This window comes from Canis aureus, chromosome 8 (assembly GCF_053574225.1).
Source record: "Canis aureus isolate CA01 chromosome 8, VMU_Caureus_v.1.0, whole genome shotgun sequence".
In the NCBI taxonomy this organism is placed as follows: domain Eukaryota; kingdom Metazoa; phylum Chordata; class Mammalia; order Carnivora; family Canidae; genus Canis; species Canis aureus.
In genome coordinates this window covers 35,018,220-35,037,917 of record NC_135618.1, presented here as the reverse complement: position 1 = coordinate 35,037,917, position 19,698 = coordinate 35,018,220, and the positions used below count along the sequence as shown (strand labels likewise).

General features: G+C 44.8%; 1 protein-coding gene across 2 annotated transcripts in view; it reads right to left on the bottom strand.

The window, feature by feature from the left end:
* Positions 1 to 3,404: 3,404 nt before the first annotated feature.
* Positions 3,405 to 19,698, bottom strand: part of SARS1 (seryl-tRNA synthetase 1) — a 20,388-nt gene continuing 4,094 nt past the window's right edge. For both annotated transcript variants that reach the window (XM_077905744.1, XM_077905745.1), the window contains 10 exons: positions 16,293 to 16,363; positions 12,822 to 12,899; positions 11,492 to 11,650; positions 10,367 to 10,510; positions 9,467 to 9,622; positions 6,360 to 6,581; positions 5,659 to 5,788; positions 5,199 to 5,356; positions 4,385 to 4,514; positions 3,405 to 3,793 (listed from right to left, as the gene is read on the bottom strand). In XM_077905744.1, coding sequence (XP_077761870.1) covers positions 3,636 to 3,793; positions 4,385 to 4,514; positions 5,199 to 5,356; positions 5,659 to 5,788; positions 6,360 to 6,581; positions 9,467 to 9,622; positions 10,367 to 10,510; positions 11,492 to 11,650; positions 12,822 to 12,899; positions 16,293 to 16,363 — 1,406 coding nt within the window. In that variant the 3' untranslated portion in view covers positions 3,405 to 3,635. The remainder of the gene's footprint in view (positions 3,794 to 4,384; positions 4,515 to 5,198; positions 5,357 to 5,658; positions 5,789 to 6,359; positions 6,582 to 9,466; positions 9,623 to 10,366; positions 10,511 to 11,491; positions 11,651 to 12,821; positions 12,900 to 16,292; positions 16,364 to 19,698) is intronic.

Sequence of the window (19,698 nt, the reverse complement as noted above, 5' to 3'; positions counted from 1 at the left end):
CTGCGGCACCCCCCCACCCCCAGGGAGGGGGTGCTCTTAAAAGGGCAACGTCAGAGGCAGTGGTGTGGCTGCCCCCAGGACCTCCCCCAGGGCGCGGGGTTGACCCCCCCTTCTGCGTGTATCTGGGAGGAGTTTGGAGCAACCCCTTGCTGGGAGTTGACTGGGGGAGTGGTGCAGGCCCCTCATTCTGGCACAGGCTCTGACACGCAGCTCGGTTCTCTGGGGCCCAGCCCAGCTCTGCCTGTCGGACTCATCCTGGGAGCGCAGCCAGGGCTGCCCCAGGCCCCCAGTGGGAGGCTTGGGGGAGGCAGAGGGGAGAGCAGACGTTCTTAGGACCCTGGGTAACCCGGAAAAGCTTCAGCGAAGGAAAAAGCAGGACAAGTCGCAAGGAAAGTGTCAGTTCCCAGGTGTGGCTTCTCACCACTGCAGCATCTGGCTCCCCAGTGGCTGATGAACTGAACCTCTGGGCGGTCTTCCCTCTCAGGCAGGCCCCTGGTCTCACACTGGGTCCACACACAGTTGCCTGGCTCTTTAGAATTTCTTTCTGAATGACTGACTTCTAGTTGCCTCTATCTCTAGGTGGAGGGAGAGGCCAGGTGCCTCCTCTCTTGCCTGAAGCACCCAGACCTGCTCCTGGGCCCCGAATTCCTGGGTGTGGGAACTAAAGGTTGGTGAGGGACCCAGGGCTCTGACTCACTCCACCAGGCCTGTGGGGTTGTTTGCTAACTGAGCTAGTAACCTGGATAGCCGAGGTTGGAGATGGGGCAGGTCAGGGTGCCAGGGATGAGGGCATCAGCTGTGGGTTGTGGAGGCAACTGCCAGGGTGGAGTCAAGGTTATCTGGGACTGTTCCCAAGTGCTCAGCGTCTAGGCCTTCCCATCCTAAACAAGGCTTGCATCAGCCCCCTCCCACTGCTCCAGGGAGGAAAGGAGTCTGGTTTTTAGCTCACTCTGGAGGAAGAGGAAGGCAAACCATGCCTTTCCCAATGACTAAGAGTTCTTTGAGAGCAGGGACTGTGTCCCATTCTTTCTGTAAGCTCTACTTCTAATCACACCTGCCCACTGGCATGCTTTCATGTGAGCTGTAGGGAAGGACCTCGGACACAGGGTTATCCTTTCCTTCATGATTTTTTTCCTCCTCTGGCTCCATCAGTAAGAAAGGGGTACAGACCTTATGCTAACAGACCAGCTGGGCCACACACCAGCTTTCCAGGCCTAGGGCAGTCATTCCTTTTCACTAGGCAGGCTCGCAGGCCTGCATACAATGAGTGTGCAGACAGGGCAGGTAAGAGAGGGTTGGCACGGGAGCGGGGCTGCCAGCAGCACAGAGCCAGCAGCACAGAGCACAGCACAGGCTCTCTCTACATAAAGCTATAGGAGGGGATCCCTGGATGGCTCAGCGGTTTGGACCTGCCTTCGGCTCAGGGTGTGATCCTGGAGTCCCGGGATTGAGCCCCACATCAGGCTCCCTGCATGGAGCCTGCTTCTCCCTTTGCCTGTGTCTCTGGCTCTGTGTGTCTCTCATGAATAAATAAATAATATCTTAAATAAACAAATAAATAAGCAAGCAAGCTGTAGGGAAGTCTAGGTTCCAGGGGCCAAAGACTCAGAAAACTGGTCAGGTGAGAAGGTATTTCAGCCAGTGTGTGTGTGTGGGGTGGTGGTGCTGGGGGAACCAGGAGCCAAGTCAGGCCCCTACAGGCTCAGAGCCCCAGCTTCTGCCCTCCTATGGTGCTTTGAGGGTCACAGAAAAAAGCAGTGCCTCCTGGTGGAAGGAAGGTCACAGGCACCAAGAGCAGAAGAGGGGAGCAGCGGGGAGCAGCAGGGAGCAGCAAGGAGCAAAGGTGGCAGCCAGAGGGACCTCTATGGCAAGTTGGGGGTATTTAGAGCCACTTGAAAGTTTCTAACCCTGAAGCCCAATGGCCTTTCCAAACTGGAAGAAGGGTGTGGTGGTGACCCAAACCATCCTCCGGACACCGTATAAACTGCCTTTCTTCACACCAAATAGTTGAGGCTATAGGAATGTGCATCTCTGGTCCTTCTGAGTACATGGGAACAACTTATTCTTTTGTCTTCTTACCCTGGCTTTGTCATCCCAGAGCGAGGGCAACAGGTTACAGTAGAGGCAGTATGGTTGAGCCTACCTGTGGTCATCCTTTCAGGTGGCCCAGGTTTGACAGGGCTTCCAGTAGCAAGATTAACAGGATCAGCCCCAAGTCCCCACTGAAGACCAAGCACACAGCTGCTTTCCTGGGTGCCAAGCTCTGACGGGCCTGGGGAAGTTGCTGCTTAAGGACTAAGGAAACAGGGGCAGCCCGGGTGGCTCAGCTGTTTGGTGCCACCTTCAGCCCAGGGTGTCACCCTGGAGACCCGGGATCGAGTCCCACGTCAGGCTTCCTGCATGGAGCCTGCTTCTCCCTCTGCCTGTGTCTCTGCCTCACTCTGTGTCTCTCATGAATAAATAAATAAAATCTTAAAAAAAAAAAAAAAAAAGACTAAAAAGGACTAAGGAAACAGAGATGAAATAAAGCTCCTAAGTGACAGGCTAGTTTGGAGCCATGTCCTCATCTTCCAAAGAAACAAGCACTAAGCACTGCTGAGGAGAGGGGACTCCTGGCTCCCACCTGGCCATGGTGTCTCGTCTCCCTCACCTGCCTTGTAGCCTGTCTTCTGCATGACGGAAAAGGTATAATCATGTCACCACCCTCTCGTCTGGGACTGTCACAAAGATAAAAGAAAGAGATCAGCTATAGGAAGTATTTTTGGCTCCTAGAAGAGAAGCACTATACTAACATAAGGTGTTATTAAAGGAAAGTGTTTGTAGATTGCAGATGAAAGGCAGCAAGTAAACACAGAGCCTAACCATCAGCCTCCCCAGGGAAAGGGTGAACTGGCCATTAGGGCAACAGGGGCAGTGCCAGAGAAGGGAGAAAATATTCTTCCTCCCTCCCCTTTGCCCCGCTGCCTTGGTCTCCCACTTGGGGATGACTGGGCAAGAGAAGCAGCTGTTAATAAGGCCCCAACTTGTGCTCCTGAATCTGGGGTCCCACAGCTTCCTGCCCTTCCCACAGAGCCTTTCCTAGGGAATGGAAGCATTAGGTAGGAGGCTTTTTATGTCAGCTCTGCCTCTAAGCTTGGACTACCTAACTGCTTTTATGCAGGGGTGAATTTCCAGAGGAGGGTCTGGTCCTTGTCCTGCAAGCCTGTGTGTCTAAGACTCAAAGTTTTCATTCTCTTAAGCTTTTCCTAAATCTACCCCTGCCTTCACCTACCTTCTCAAAGGCTGGCTGACTTGCTAAATGGAATAGCCTTCTTTAGAGGAAAAGCAGAAGTGAATGTGGTTCCAGGGAGAACTGTCAGAGACAGGGTTTGAGCCCTGGGCAGAAGACCGTGGAAGAGTCCTAGTCTTCCTCAGAGATGCTTTATTACATGGTTTCATGAGTCATCAGAGAATGGATCCTATGCCCATGCAAGGAGACAGGAACATCGCGTTGTACATGGCAGACTGTTCCCCTTTTAGCAATGCAGTCAGATGGGGCGGGTGATGAGTGGGTGCCTGGCTTCCCTGCCCGTGGGCAGACTCTGAGATCCCAGTGGACAGAAATGAAAGCCTGACAAACTGGGAGGAAGGAATGTTCAGGAATCAGTGACCTCCATGTTCTGCAGCTGGCTTTCTAGGGGGACGTCTCTTGATGCCCCTTTCTTTTTGCTGCCCTCATGCTGCTTCTTCTGCTTCTTTGATGGCTCCTGGTCAATGGGTGCAGGCTTTACAAAGGGAATCAGTTCTTGGAGACCTGGAGGGAGAGAGCCAACTAAATAATCTATCGTTTCTCAGGAGTCAAAGCCCAAAGACTTCTGGGGAGAGTTCCATGAGACGATGATCCCTATGAACAAAAGGGCACCCATGATGGGAACTGGTTTCATTAATTCTTTTCTTCCACAGTCTGAATCTTAGCTGCACTTAAACAGGATGTCATACCTCTAGTGGCTACTTTCTCAACTTTGCCCCTGTAATGCCCAGCACCAGAAGACAGGGAAAGTTTTGGGGACTGTTTCTTTCTTTCTTTTTTTTTTTTTTTTTTTTTAAGATTTTATTTTTTTATTCATGAGAGATAGAGGGAAAGAGAGAGAGAGCAAGAGAGAGAGACAGAGACATAGGCAGAGGGAGAAGCAGGCTTCATGCAGGAAGCCCGATGTGGGACTCGATCCCAGAGTCCTGGGATTACGCCTTGACCCAAAGGCAGACGCTCAACCACTGAGCCACCCAAGTGTCCCTGGGGACTGTTTCTGAACAAAAAAAGTTTATATATTCTGAAAGGGGGCTCGATATTTAGAGGATTATGAAGACAGAAGAAGAGGAAGATGGGCTGGACAGGCAGTTTTACCTGGTGGCATGAATTCCTTTAATTTCTCAGGCACGATGATGCCCTTCTCCGTCTGGTAGTTCTCCAGGATGGCGCAGATGGTGCGAGTGGTGGCGCACATTGTAGCGTTGAGCATATGGACAAACTCCACCTGCAAAGACAGGGTCCCCAGAAGGAGCATGGAACTCAATCTGGTCTCACTCATGACCAGGAACCAACCACTCAGCCAGACTCCCCCAACTGTAACTATCCAAATCCAAAGCATTATTGATCTTTCTCTAGACTGACATTCTGTATAGTATTTATTGCCTATTACACAATTCCAGGAAGATTCCTCATACCTCCATGAGAGACTAGTAATAAGTCCTAGCAAACGGAGGAGAGTTGGGCCCTTTGAGGGCAGGAGGAAACTTCCATGGTGGCCTCTCCTTTTAACCCCTTTCAAGTCCCTGACTTGGAAAAGATTAGGGCCTGAAAACTGGGTTTGAAGAGATAAACTTACAAACCCAGACCTTCTTGGGTGAGAGAGAAGATAGGGCCTTCAACTTGTCTTCTGTAGACAAATGGGGATTATTCTTTATCTGGAGTCAGAGAAAACAAAGCCTCAAAGAGAAGAGCTAGAATTACCTTGTAGAATAGAGCTAGATTCAGGTTTCTAGCTAAAAGGACTCAGTCCTGATGCAGTAGAAGTCATTTTCAGATTCCCTTTTTGGTCTAGACTGAGAAGTTCAGATTTTCCCATGATGCTGGGACATAATGTTCTCTAAGGACTGAGAAATAAGATGGACCTGTTCTACATGAGGCCCTATTTCCCATCTCCTGAGGGGTCACCTACCTTGTCCATCATCTTCTTGGTTTGCCCATATCGGATTCGGAGCCGGCGAGCCTGATAGTCTGTGCAGTTAGAACAGGACACTAACTCACGGAAGGCTCCTGAGCCCGGAAACCAGGCCTCCAGGTCAAGCTTCTTACTGGCAGCGTGATTCAAAGAACCTGTAAGGAAAAACCCCTAGAATTCATGAAGGAGGGATGGTATTTCAGAAGACTGACCTTAAAAAAAAAAAAAAAAAAAAAGAAGACTGACCTTTAGCAAACCTGAGGAATTCTTTAATTCTCATCCTATCCCCAGGAATGAAATCATGCCCAGATATTCTTATCACCAAATACTCCCAAGTGGCAAGAGTGTGATATTTTAATTAATGTGAACAATTAATTGGATTTGCAAGCTATTTCTTTGTGTGGCAGCTCACCCGATGAGGGTAGTGTTCGTGGGACAAGGGAAAGGGAGTGGATACCTGAGACAATATTCACAATGTGGTAAGGGATCCCCAAAGACTGGTAGAAGTCTTCTGCGGTAGTAATCATCTCTTCGAACATCTCCCATGACTTGTTGTCATGTGGTGATGAGTAGACAAACTGTTCAATCTGCAGAGAGGGACCCAAGGAGACCGTGACAATGGGATGGGGCGAAAAAACTAAAGGGCTGAAATGGGAGATAGCCTTGCAGTGAAGACCTATTCCTACACCACTGGGAGTCAGGCAAGGCTGCCCGCTCCCCACCCTCCCCGGCCCAGAGATTGGTGCTGGACGCGGCTGCAAGAACAAAGCTCCATGGAGTTCCTACCACATACACGCCAGGTCCTATTCTAAGTACTTTATCCCACCAACTAGCTGAATCCTCACAGCAGGCCTAATGAGGCGGGAGCTATCATCCTCCTCTTTTTGTAGAGGAGGAAACTAAGTGGGGAGAGGTTAAGTAACTTGTTCAAGGTCACACAGCTAAGCGGCAGAACTGCCACTGGGACTCGGGCAGCCTGATTCAAGAGTTGTGCTCACAGCCATTCTAGCATGTGCTTCTCAGGTAGAAACAGAGGTACGCGGCAAGAGGGAAGACGGAAACCAGAGTGGGTCTGAGCAACACAGAGCCTGCCTCTCCTCTAACCACCTAGGAGAGACTGAGAAGGGTCCTACTCCCCACCCCAACCTGACCACTCACCTTCTCAAACTGATGGACTCGAAAGATGCCACGGGTGTCTCGGCCATGGGAGCCCACCTCCTGGCGAAAGCAAGTGGACAGACCGGCATACTTGATTGGCAAATCCTCCGGCCGGAGCCACTCGTCCCGGTGTAGAGCAGCAATGGGCTGCTCTGAGGTGGCAATCAGGTATTTCTCGTCATAGGAATTGTCATCAGACTTTTCACTGCCTTTGCCAATCACCTGTAGGAGGAGGGACCTCTACTAGTTAAGAGTGAGGGATGAGGACCTCAGCCAGAGCAAGAAACCACAGGGAAGATTCCAGTGATGAGATGGGAAGAATTTCCTTTAATCTCTGCCTAGAAGCGAGCAGGGGATGCTAAAAAGACAAAGGAGGGAATGAGTCACTCCAAAAATGGGATCCCTACTAGGGATCAGAGAAATGCAAATTAATAGGAGATAAAATACTATAATAATAGTTTTTTAGTTATCTAATAAATGAAGCATTTATAAATAATGTACAGTGGCCAATGATGGCAGTGCAATTAAACCTGAGCTGGTAGCAGTATAAATTAATCCACTCGGGATGCCTGAGTGGCTCAGTGGTTGAGTGTCTGCCTTCGGCTCAGGGCGTGATCCCAGAGTCCTGGGATTGAGTCCCATATTGGGCTTCCTACGGGGAGCCTGCTTCTCCCTCTGCCTATGTCTCTGCCTCTCTCTCTCTCTCTCTGTGTCTCTCATGAATAAATAAATAAAACCCTTAAAAAAAATTAATCCACTCAACAAATGTTTGTTAGGCATTTATTAAATGCCAAGTTTGCCAATGCTGGGCAAAAGGAGATAGTCTCTGCTTTCTTGGTGCTTATGAGTTAGTCTAGGGTTACACTCCTTGAAGAATCACTTTGGTGTTCAGCTAAAGAAAGTAACACAGAAGAAAAAAAGGTATAAACAGGACAAAGTTCACTGTAACATTACTTACTGATGGCAAAAAAAGAAGTCCCCTAAATATTTCAACAAGGGAAGAGTCGACTATCCTACATCCAGGCCAGGTAATATTATGTAACCATTTAAAAAATGGTGGTTATGAAGACTGTGAGTTAACACTGAAAAATGCTTCTGATATAATGCTGAGGCAATTTATACACATTGTGAGGGAAATACGAGAAAATGATATATATATATGAAAAAAAGCCCCCAAAGGGATATTAAAAATGACAACTATGAGGTAATGGAAAAGAAGATGATTTCCCCCATCATTTCCAAATTTTATCATATGGTATTATTTTAATTTTTAAAAAAGGAGGGTAGAGGGGCACCTGGGTGGCTCAGTGCTTGAGTGTCTGCCTTCAGCTCAGGGCGTGATCCCAGAGTCCTGGGATCAAGTCCCAGTTGGGTTCCCTGCATGGAGCCTGCCTCTCCCTCTGCCTCTCCTCCTTCTCCCTATCTGCCTTTCTCTGTGTGTGTCTCTCATGAATAAATAAATAAAATAATAAAAAAAAAAAAAGAAGGGAGGAAACTTCCTCTGGGTCAGCATTTGGGGACCTAGAAGACTATGTTGCTACTTGACTGGGGGAATTTAGCCACTAGCCACACTTCAAGTGCTTAACAGCCACATATGGCTGGTGCTGTCAACTAGACAGTAGATACAGAACATTCCCATTACTGGGAATGTAGTAGAGAGTTCTACTGGACAGCACTGCTCCAGAGAAGTCACAAGCTGAGATTATTAGGCAAGAAGTGCCAGCCCAAACTCTCACTATGGGGACCTGTGATTCTTCCCATATATGGATCCAAGAAGTATCTGGAGAAGAGATGGAAAATGCAGGAAACATAGGAGGTACCTACTACCTAGTGTCTCTCTCATAATCCTCCATGAGAAACCAAGTTTCTCTCTGATGTTCCCTGCAGGGTATCTTTCTAAAGCTCTGTAAGTGATTATCCAGTCTTGGGGTTGAAATGAGGAAAACAAGAAAAGAAGGCAGATTTTGGCCGATACATGAACATTCCCTTCTTCACTAAAAGAAAAGGAAAGGACTCCTGGGTGGCTCAGTCAGTTAAGTGTCTGACTCTTGATTTTGGCTCTGATCATGATCTCAGGGTCATGGGATCCAACCCTGCATTGGTCTCCATGCTCAATGCAGAGTCTGCTTGAGATTCTCTCTCCCCTACTGGCCCTCCCGTCACGCATTCTTGCTTGCTATAAATGAATGAATGAATGAATGAATGAATGAATGAATGAATGAAATCTTATAGAAAGAAAGGGAAGAAGAGAGGGAGAATACCAAGGTTAGACTAATGCTCAGGGTTTACAGAGTATTTTGCTTCCCACTGTATCTTAAATGAAAACATAACTAGAACTCATCAATAGGACTCCTTGGGAAGAAGTTCTATTAAAGGTGAGTCAGGTGAGCCCAAGAGCATTGTCTAACTCCTGCCAATAAGAGCCAAGTCACTCCCTTCTGACAGAATGGTCTTGAAGGGGAGAGACAAGTGAAGAGTGGACTATGCTGTTGAGGGGCAGCCATTAGCAGAGACACTCTAGAAATTCTGAGTGCTAGGTATAGACTGGGGGCACCACAGCTGGTGTTGGAACCAGCTCGTCAGAATGACCTGACTCTCAACGTGAATCCTCTGGCTCTCCCTAAGATAGTCTGTGGCTGAGAAAGAGCCACAAACTGGAAGCCACATCCATCCCAAGGAAAATATGTCTCGCTGTCTAGAAACTTCCAGTTTGGGGATAGGAGGAGGAGGATAGGGGAAGATCAGCCACTTCTATAATAGTCTTCCATCCAAGCACTCAAAAAGTATGCTTCTTTTCAAAGCCCCTGGTGTTAAAGTATGCTCAATTTAGGTAAGTCATGTAGATTATCTGGGAAAGTCAAAACAGGCTCTATGTCTACATTGTCCAGTATGGTAGCCACTAGCCTTATGTGGCTATTTAAGTCAGAATTAATAAAAATAAAAATTTTACTTCCTCAGTTGTACTAGCTATATTTTAAGTGCTTGGCAGCCATGATACAGAGTATTTCCATCACCGCAGGAAGTTCTACTGGGCAGCACTGCTCTGTGTCCTTGAAGTTAAACTTCATAACTTAAGTCAGTCTGCTGTGTTGCCCCAGGCTACTCACCTTATAAAGTTCTTCGTCAAACTGGCTGAGCTGTGCCACTTCCTGCATGACCTCCTTCCTCATGAAAAAGGGGGTATAAATAGGAGTGTAGCCCCGACTCCCCAAGGTGCGAAGGGCGTACTGGATGAGCGCCTGTTCCAGGAACACCAGGACACCCTAAAGGAGCAGAGACAAGCACTGTGTGATTGGGTTCTGTTGCCATCGTGTTCATCTGCTAAAATTTACACTCAGAGGCAACTGGGGATATGCAGGAGGCCAGCAAAGACTGTGAACCCCAACACCTGACTCAAGAGAGTCTTTCTTAATACTAATGTCCAGCGTATCATCTAGGCACACTGTAAGGAAAAGTAAAGTGAAGAAAAAAGGATTATGTGCCCAGGCTGCGTGGGAGAGCTTTTTTGCACTAGTTCTTAAAACACTGGGTTTCCGTATATGTTAGAGCATACTTATGTATATGTATATATGTACAGTATCTCCAAAATTATTTTCCCATGCCTTTCGGGAAGTCTCTGAATTCATTTGCCCCTTGTCCCAACTGATCTGGGTTTGCTGCCTCTGCCTACCTGTGCTCACAGCTCTCACACCACAGCACTCATCACAGTGGGTCCTGATTCTTTGTTACTTGTCTGACTGTCCAATTACACTAAGGCAGACTGTTCCGATTCAGTCAGGACAACATATATTCATTATGGAGGGTCATGTAGTGGCTCTTGTTCTAGGGAATCCTGAGCAGCACTCTCCTGGCTAAGAGAAGTGCACCTAATTGCCAGTACGTTTGCAGTAGAAAGGCTGAAAACAAGTGGCGGATTTGTAGGCCTTTTTAAATAGGTTATGTTTTCCACACATATTTTTTTTAGTTCTTTCTTTATAATCCCATCGCCACAGGTTCCTGACTCTTACCTTCAGGAAGTAACCTCGACTTCCAGCCACCACGGCCCCTTTTTCACCTTCAAAGCCATCTACCATTACCACCAGGTCCACATGAGAGTACTTCTTCCTGACTGTACAATCGCCCCAGATTCTCTCTACTTTGTTGTCAGCATCCTAAGGAAACAAGACCAGGAGAGAAAGATGCATGATCCCTGAATTCCACAACCTCACTTTTCCAAACCCCATTCCAAGAACAACCTAGAGCTTTGCAGAACTACTGGTTAACTCAAACACCAGGTTTTGGTCATTGCGTATACATACTAAGGAAGGGCATTTGCTAGAGCATTTGTGCTCAAAAGAGAAATAATAATTTACAAATTCTTAGTAGTGATTCTAGCCATGGAACTGAAATCATGAATTTCTAAGAGATCTGTTGTATTCTCACTTTTTTTTTTTTTACCCTTTTAAATGACTCCCTGAAAATCTAGCAACAGGACCCCCCACCCCCCATCAGCATTGCCTGGGGTACAGAGGAGAATGTAGATTTTTTTTTTTTTTCCAGGCTCTCATTGGTCCTGGGGCCGTATGAGGGCGGGCTCAGGGCCCTGACCTCCCGAGTCTCCCACCCTAGCTTGCAATGAGTTTAATGCTCGTTCACCAGGGAATGAATGAAAGAGGCACAGATGGGCCCAGCCATGGCTGGGGTGTCAGGGAACAAAGGCAGGGCTCAGAGCAGCTTTGTGCCGGGGAAGCTCCCACTCAGCAGGAAACTTTTATCATGCAGATTTCCCTTCAACCTGCAGCTTCTCAGCAGGGTGTGGGTGAGGGGTGAGGTTGGTTTAGCAGATCCCTCCCACAGGACTCACTGCTACCACGGGCAACACGCAGTGGAGGACAGCAGCCGGATTTAGACGAGATTTCTGTGCCAGGAGTCTCCTCCTACCTGCCGTCTCTGCTACTTGCCAATCAGGCAACAATCTGACTCTTTCAATTCTCAATTGGTGGGCAGAGCGAATATACAAAGAGCCTGGTTCTGACACAAGGCCTATTATACAGAGAGTGCCAGCATTTCCCTGTCCTCCTCCCACCCTGCTCCCTCCCCAACAGAGAGAAGCACCGGCTAGGCAGCAGCCTGCTGTGGCACCCCACACCTACCTCATCATTGCTGATGGGCACTGAGGGATGCAGAAGGTTCCCGATCTCTCGGAGGTTCTCAAACCGCTCTGCTTCCAGCTTTATCCGCTCAGCATCACATTTTAGGATGGCTTCATCGATGAGGAGTCGGACTTTTTTAATTTGTGAGACTTTCAGGTTCTGTAGATGAACAGGCCAGGACTTAAGCAACAGCAAGCCGAGGACAGAGTAGGAATAAGACTCTGTTGTCCTAACCTTGTTGTGCTCTAATGACAACCCTTGTGATAGCATTTTTCAAATCAGTAATGAAGGCTTTCAAAGAACTGAGATTTCACACACACATACACCAGTACACAGTTTTGCCCTTACAAATGCATTGGCATTTTCTTCTGGGGTACCTAAGGCAGAGACGGATCAATTCTGGCCATTCTTTTCATTCCTACATATCTCAGGGGTTTTAACCCTGTAGCTCTTTTAAGAGCTCTTTCCCTTAACTTGTACTTTTTGATTTCCTGATTTAGCACTCTTATGTACTACATTTAATTGTTCCCTAGGAAGATTATAAATTTATTAGGAGTAAGAGACCCTGTCTTAAGCTATTTTGGATTCCTTCCTTTTTTTTTTTTTTGGATTTTATTTATTCATAGAGACAGAGAGAGAGAGAGAGAGAGAGAGGCAGAGACACAGGCAGAGGGAGAAGCAGGCACCATACAGAGAGCCTGATGTGGGACTCGATCCCAGGTCTCCAGGATCACACCCTGGGCTGCAGGCGGCGCTAAACTGCTGCGCCACGCCACCAGGGCTGCCCTTGGATTCCTTCCTGCAAGTGTTTCAAACTATGATTTCCTGGGGACAGGAGAGCCCTTAGCAAGTGGGGCTGGACAGCAACAGCACCCCCAACTCAGCCCTTCAGGCACAGCAACTTTGTTTTTGTGTATTTATGCTCTCACTGTGCTTTTGTGTTATAGGTTTTAAGAATGGGTTTGGTGACTAAAAAACTTGAAAATTATTTTTTCTAGGTTCACTGTTGTGAATATTTACTGAATTATAATAAATTGAAAAATTCCTTGACTTTGTGAAAACAGATTTCTATAAACCAAACATAGCTTGGCTCCTTTTATCTTTTCTTCCTACTTTTGACTTTTCCACTTCATCCGTCCCCGGCTACTCGATCTAATAAATACTCAAGTATGGAGTCCAACGAGGGTGGAGGGGGACATTTCCCCACTGCACACATTCAAGGATGCCACAATGCTGTGTGGCGCCAAGTGTCAGCACTCACTTGTCTAGGAACAGAGTTACGATGGAAGAACAGAAATCCAGCCTAGAAAAGGGAAGGATAACAACTTACAGCTAAAGTGTCTGCAGTGAGGTCATCGAGATTTAATGCATCTTCTGGAATGGACTCATCTCCCACTGGCTCTTTTTTCTGCAAGGGGAAACAAAACAATACTACTAAATAAAAGAAAATTTCTGACATAGTTTTATAAGTACACCCCAGATTAATATATAAACAAACCTCAGAACTTGCTATATATCTGAAGGCTACAACACGTGAGAGAAAAAAATTAGTAAATTGGAAGCAAGAAAGTTTCGAGTCCTTATCCTGCTACTTTCTAGCTTTTTTTATCCTGGACAGATCAATTAATCCAGCGAGGTCAGAAAGCTGACATCAATAGGAACGTAAGAAGAATGACTGCCCTGGACATAGAGTAGTTATGGGCACCAAGAATGTGTGAAAAGGTTCACACTACTGTCCAGCTCTGGGGCAAGTGCCTGGGTGTGAATTTATGAAACCTTGTCCACACACTAAGAACAATTCCAGCACTGAGGCTAACAGGAAAAAATGGATAGGATAATAGAATATTAGGACGCTAAGGAACACAAAAATTTTGAGGAAAAAAGTCACAATCTGGAACTAACTTTAGAGCAATCAATGCAACTTGGCAAAACCATAGAACATACCCAGGGCTAGATTTTCTCCTCTCTGGTTTCTCTTCTCCTTCTTTATGATATTTTGTCAAATCATTTCCAATCCTTGCCCAGAGCCGTGAAGAAGATAATTTTAAGAGTCAGATTCTTCCCAAATTAAAAGGAATTAAAGAAAATTATCAAAGGCTATAATAACAAGATATGTAAGACCTCAGCAAAACTTGCATAAAAACAAGTTGAGGAAGTTCAGGGTCTGCTTTGCAAGACTAAATCACGTGCAATGTCCTAAAGATTTTTTTTTAATTCCATACATTTAACAATAGGCAATTATATTTATACAACCTCATATACCACTGCACAAAGCTGAGTCTTATAAAGAACTAAATCTTCTGAGGGTAAAGCATAGAAATTCTTTAGATTTATTATACACTCTCATATACTAAAGTGAGAAGTCAGGATGCTAACCATAACAAACTTACATCCTTCAGTGACTCAAGCAAAATCATCTTTAAAAACTGCAAAAGTCTGAAAATCTCAGAATGAGTCTTGTTAAGAATAAGCAGAGACAACTGAGGTTGAAATAAATGGCCTAAATCTCAAGATTTTCCATTTAGTAGCCAAGAGAGCTGAGGCCCCTCTGTTATCTGATAATCCCTCAGGGCAGCAAATTCAAGTTCCTGAGTTCAAGTTCTGACTCTACAACTAATTTATGTGATTTTAGGCAAGACCCTTAATTTCCTAAGCCTATTCTCTTGCCCTTTTAATAAGGTTGACAAATGTACTGTCCATATTCCAGGTTTGCAGCAAAGATCAAAACCACTAAAATAGGGCAGCCTGGGTGGCTCAGTGGTTTAGCACGCCTTCAGCCGAGGGTGTGATCCTGGAGACCTGGGATTGAGTCCCACGTCGGCTCCCTGCATGGAGTCTGCTTCTCCCTCTGCCTATGTCTCTACCTCTCTCTCTCTCTGTGTGTGTGTGTGTCTCTCATGAATAAATAAATAAATAAAATCTTAAAAAAAAAAAACAAACTACCGAAATGAGATGTAAGCAGAAGAGTTTTTAATACTTTCAAGTGCTATACAAATGAAAGCACTGCTAAAATCATTCTAGTTAAATATTTTATTTATTATGACAAACACAGAGAGAGAGAGAGAGAGGCAGAGACACAGGCAGAGGGAGAAGCAGGCTCCATGCAGGGAGCCTGACATGGGACTCGATCCCGGGTCTCCAGGATCACGCCCTGGGCTGAAGGCCACCGGGCTGCCCCTAAAACCATTCTAATGCATAGTAAGGGAGTAACTTAGTAGACAGTAAGTTAACACTGGTTGTGGAGCTACAATGAAGGGATATAAGAACGCTATTGCAAATGAAAACACTCCCATCTTCTTGCTAGGAAAATGCTAGGCTGGCATTATCTATATATGTGCTCCAAAGAATATACAGGCAGGAGTGCACGCTGGAATTAACATAATTATGGGGACTTTGACATGCAAATATTAAGCATCTTGAGTCCCAAAGGAAGAAAACTGTATGATTATTGGTATCAATTTCCACAGCCAATCACAAGCTGAAAGTGTAACAAAATACCGTTAAAGAGAAGGATTCAGACTATCTGTGAAGTGTAAGGTACTAGAATCCGGAGGGAGTCTTTCTATTATACTCTTTACTGGTTCAGGTTCCAAAATTTTATGATTTTGTGGTTTAGTTTAGAGGTTTACAACTTAAAAATGAGACAGGTTTGAGGGAGCAGTTAATATGTTTTTTTAAAAAATGACTAAGGGGCTAAGAGGATGTTTTTGAAGAAAGATTAAAAGCATAAACTATTCTGGATACCAAAGCAAGGCCAAACTAAAACTTAATATTCTTCAAGCACAGGAAGGATTTTTTGGATGAAGGCCAGAAACTACTTGCCCTCCGCTGTTACTTGCAATTGCAGAATAACTACAATGTTCTAGGCATTGTGCCAGGTTCTCCACATTTAAAAAATTTCGTTCTCACAATTCTGTTCTATGGGTAACTGTTAGTATTGTCATTTCACAGATGAGAAAACTGAAGCTCAGAGGTTAACTTGACTAAAGTCACACAACCAACAATCCAGGATTTGGACTCCTTATATGTGCTCTTTCTAAAGAGCATGACTACAGTGAGACAGAAATCTCAAGTCCGCCCTAAGAAAACCTTTCTGGCACTGTAGATTACACTTAAGGAGTAATTGGATAAGAAAAAAAAAAAGGAATAATTGAATAAGATTGCTGGTGGAATTTATATTTATTATAAAAACAAAACAGGCAACGAATGAGCAATGTGGCAAGAATCTTACCTGGCTACATACAGACTCTGTGCCCCCCAAACTTACATGTTGAAACCTAATCCCCAATGTGCTGGCGGTTGGAGGTGGGGTCTTTCAGAGGAGATGAAGTCATGAGGACAGAGCCTTCATAAATGGTATTAGTGCCCTTATAAGAGACTCCAGAGAGCTCCCTTCTACCATGTAAGGACACAATGAGAAGGCAGCTGTCTATGAACCAGGAAGTGGGTCTTCACCAACACGAAATCTGTCAGCGCCTTGATTTTGGACTTCTCAGTCTTCTGAACGGTGAGAAATAAACTGCTCTTGTTTATATGCCGCCCAGTCTATGGTATTCTGTTACAACAACCCCAAGGCACTAAGACTTATCCAAAGACAGAAGATGGACTCCCCGATCCCTGAAAGTACTTCTTAGTTCCCTTGCCCACTACCTTTCTTTTTAAAGATCTGCCCCTTTGGGAAGAAATTCAGTGTCTCACAGAATTAGTTACACACTAGGTCAGAAACTATGTGAGTATTAACTAAGAGTAAGATGAAATACCTCTGGCTCAAGCTCTCAAGGCTGTTACCTAGTTCTCTTACCTTCATTTTCTCTCCAATTGTCTTGCTGCATAGGTTCTTCAGCTTGTTCAAGTTGTCTGCCCGAAATCTGCCTGAAGAATAAACAATCCAAGAATATATCAAAGATACGCACATAATTAAGAACAACACCCGTTCCCCCATCACAGCTCAACAGTCAGAGCTAAAGGATCTCATGAAGTTGTGAAATCTTACAGCTTTAGAGTCCCAAATTTAGTTGGCAAATATTGGTGACAATGGGGTTCCCCCAGGATTTGGTGACAAGGGAAATTACCTTCTGGGACTGAATTTGGGAAGTATCATAACCTGGATGATGCCACAGTTGAGTAACACATCTGAGAAACCTGGGAAAAACTCAAGTAACTGTAACCTGCTCAATCGTCTTAAAATCCATTAACAAAACTGTGTGGTAAGCACTGGAACCTGGAGAGAGAGCAGGCCTGTTTCTAGTCCCATGAACTTGGTGGCTGCATCTCTCTGCCAGAAATGGTTAATGTTACTCCCTTTGCTCGACAGAAATCTCACCCAGCATCCTGGAGAATAGTAAGTTTCTTATGCTTTAGTTTCTTTGGGGGGAAGACGGTGCACTAATCAGCCTACATGGGTATTCTGGCCCAAACTAATATGTTGGTATTATGGTTCATTAACCTAAGTCTAATTAGCAAAAGTAGAACCTCTTGAATCCAAGCTTGAGCACCAACATGGTAAACAGCAAGTTTTTGACAGGTGTAATTGATAGAAATGAGACAGCTCCTAGGCAGCTGTTTTTCAAGGTTTTGCCAAACTTGAACTAAACATTAGTACAAAATCATCTACTTTCTCATTACACTGATTAGAGAGATGGGAACAGAAACATAGTCACCAGGGCCTGGAGAGGAGAGGGGAGAGAGAATGGACTCCAAAGGGACAGTAAGCAGGATCTCTGTGATGATGGAACAGTCCTGTCTTTTTTTTTTTTTTTAAAAGATTTTATTTATTTATTCATGATAGACATAGAGAGAGTGGGGGGTGCAGAGACACAGACAGAGGGAGAAGCAGGCTCCATGCTAGGAGCCCGACATGGGACTCGATCCCGGGACTCCAGGATCATGCCCTGGGCTGAAGGCAGCACTAAACCACTGAGCCACCCAGGGATCCCGGAATAGTCCTGTCTTGAATGTGACAGTGCTTACACAGATCTACACATGGGATAAAGTTGCATAGAACTACACACACACACACACACACACACACACACGAGTGCATGTGAAACTGGTGAAATCTGAATAAGGTTTGTGAATTGTAGCAATGTCAATTTCTTGGCTTTGATACTGTACCAGTTGTGTTAGACGTCATCAGTGGGAGAAACTGAGTGAAGGGTACACTGGACCTCCTTGTACTATTTTTGCAACTTCCTGTGAATCTATAACTATTTTGAAATTAAAAGTTTTTAAAAACTTTATTTAGTCCCTTCTATTTGCAAGGTCTCGTGTTAAGGGCTGGGAATAAAAAAGAAAACATCATGCTAGGTGCTGAAAAGAAAACAATTAAAAAATAATATAACTGCTATTTCAATCAATGAATATAGCATATTCCTTCATTATCTTTAATTTCTTTCAGCAATGTTTTACAGTTTTCAGTGTAGGCACCTTGAATGTCATTTACTAAATGTATTCTAGGCATCAGATGCTTTTTGTTATTTGTATGTACAAAATCAATATCATTGATTCTGTATATTGTATACAGTGACCTTGCTAAATTTAAGTAGTTCAGTTCTGCATACACAATCAAGTCATCTGCAAATAATGACAGCTTTACTTCTATACCAATCATTTTTTTTTTACTGAGGTATAACTAATATACAACATTGTATTAGTTTCAGGTGTACAACATAATGATTTGATATTTGTATACAAGGCAAAATGATCACCACAGTAAATCTAATTACCATCGGTCATCACACTCTACTCCAATCTTTTTTTTTTTTAAGTAGGCTCCACACCCAAAATGGGGCTCAAACTCACAGCCCTGAGATTAAGTGTCACATGCTCTACTGACTGAGCCGCCAGGAGCCCCTCCTTTTTTTTTTTCGCCTTATATCATACTGTCTAGAACCTCCAGCACAATGTAAATCAGAAGTGGTGGTAACAGATATACTTGTCTTGTTCCCAACTCAGGGGGAAAGCATTCAACATTCATCATTAAGAATGTTAGCTATAGGTTTTTTGATAAATATCTATTATCAGATTAAGGTAGTTCCCTTCCATTCCTAGGTTCCTACATTTTATCATGAGCAATTGGAGCAACATGGGAAAAAAAATAAACTTCATCCCTATCTCACATCATATACCAAAATCAATGTGGAATGAATCATCCACCTAAATGTGATAGGCAAAGTAATAAAACTTCTAGAAAATATATTGGAAAATCTCTTCAGGAACTTGGGAATGAAAAGATTTCCTAAACAAACACAGGCAGCAAAAACTACAAAGAAGAGAGCAATAAATTAGACTTCATTAAAATTAATGAACTCTTTAATTAATTAAAGTGAACTATTTAATTAATTAATTAACTCTTTAAAAAGAGTCAGACTCTTTTTTTTTTTTATATTTATTTATTTATGATAGACATAGAGAGAGAGAGAGGCAGAGACACAGGAGGAGGGAGAAGCAGGCCCATGCCGGGAGCTTGATGTGGGACTCAATCCCGGGACTCCAGGATCGCGCCCTGGGCCAAAGGCAGACGCTGAACCGCTGAGCCACCCAGGGATCCTGAGTCAGACTCTTTTTAAAAAGAGATTTACTTATTTTAGTAAGAGAGAAAGAGAGCATGAGTGGGAGGAGGGGCAGAGGGAGAAGGAGAGAAATCTCAAGCAGACTCTCCACTGAGCTCAGAGCCCACCATGGGGCTTGATCCCAGGACCCTGGGATCATGACCTGAGCTGAAATCAAGAGTCAGATACTTGGGATCCCTGGGTGGCGCAGCGGTTTAGCGCCTGCCTTTGGCCCAGGGTGCAATCCTGGAGACCCGGGATCGAGTCCCACATTGGGCTCCTGGTGCATGGAGCCTGCTTCTCCCTCTCCCTGTGTCTCTGCCTCTCTCTCTCTCTCTCTCTGTGTGACTATCATAAATAAATAAAAATTAAAAAAAAAAAAGTCAGGTACTTAACCGACTGAGCCACCCAGGCACCCCTAAAATTAATCATTTCTGTTCATTAAAAGACTGAAAGAGTAAGAAGCAAGTCACAGACTGGGAGAAAATATGTGCAATATAAATATCTGACAAGGTCTTATATCCAGAAGGGATAAAGAATACCTACAAATAAATAAGAAAAAGACAGGTAATCAAATAAAAACTGGTCAACATTCTTGAACAGACACTTCTCAAAATAGGCTATCCAAATACTAACAGGGATATGAACAGGTGCTCA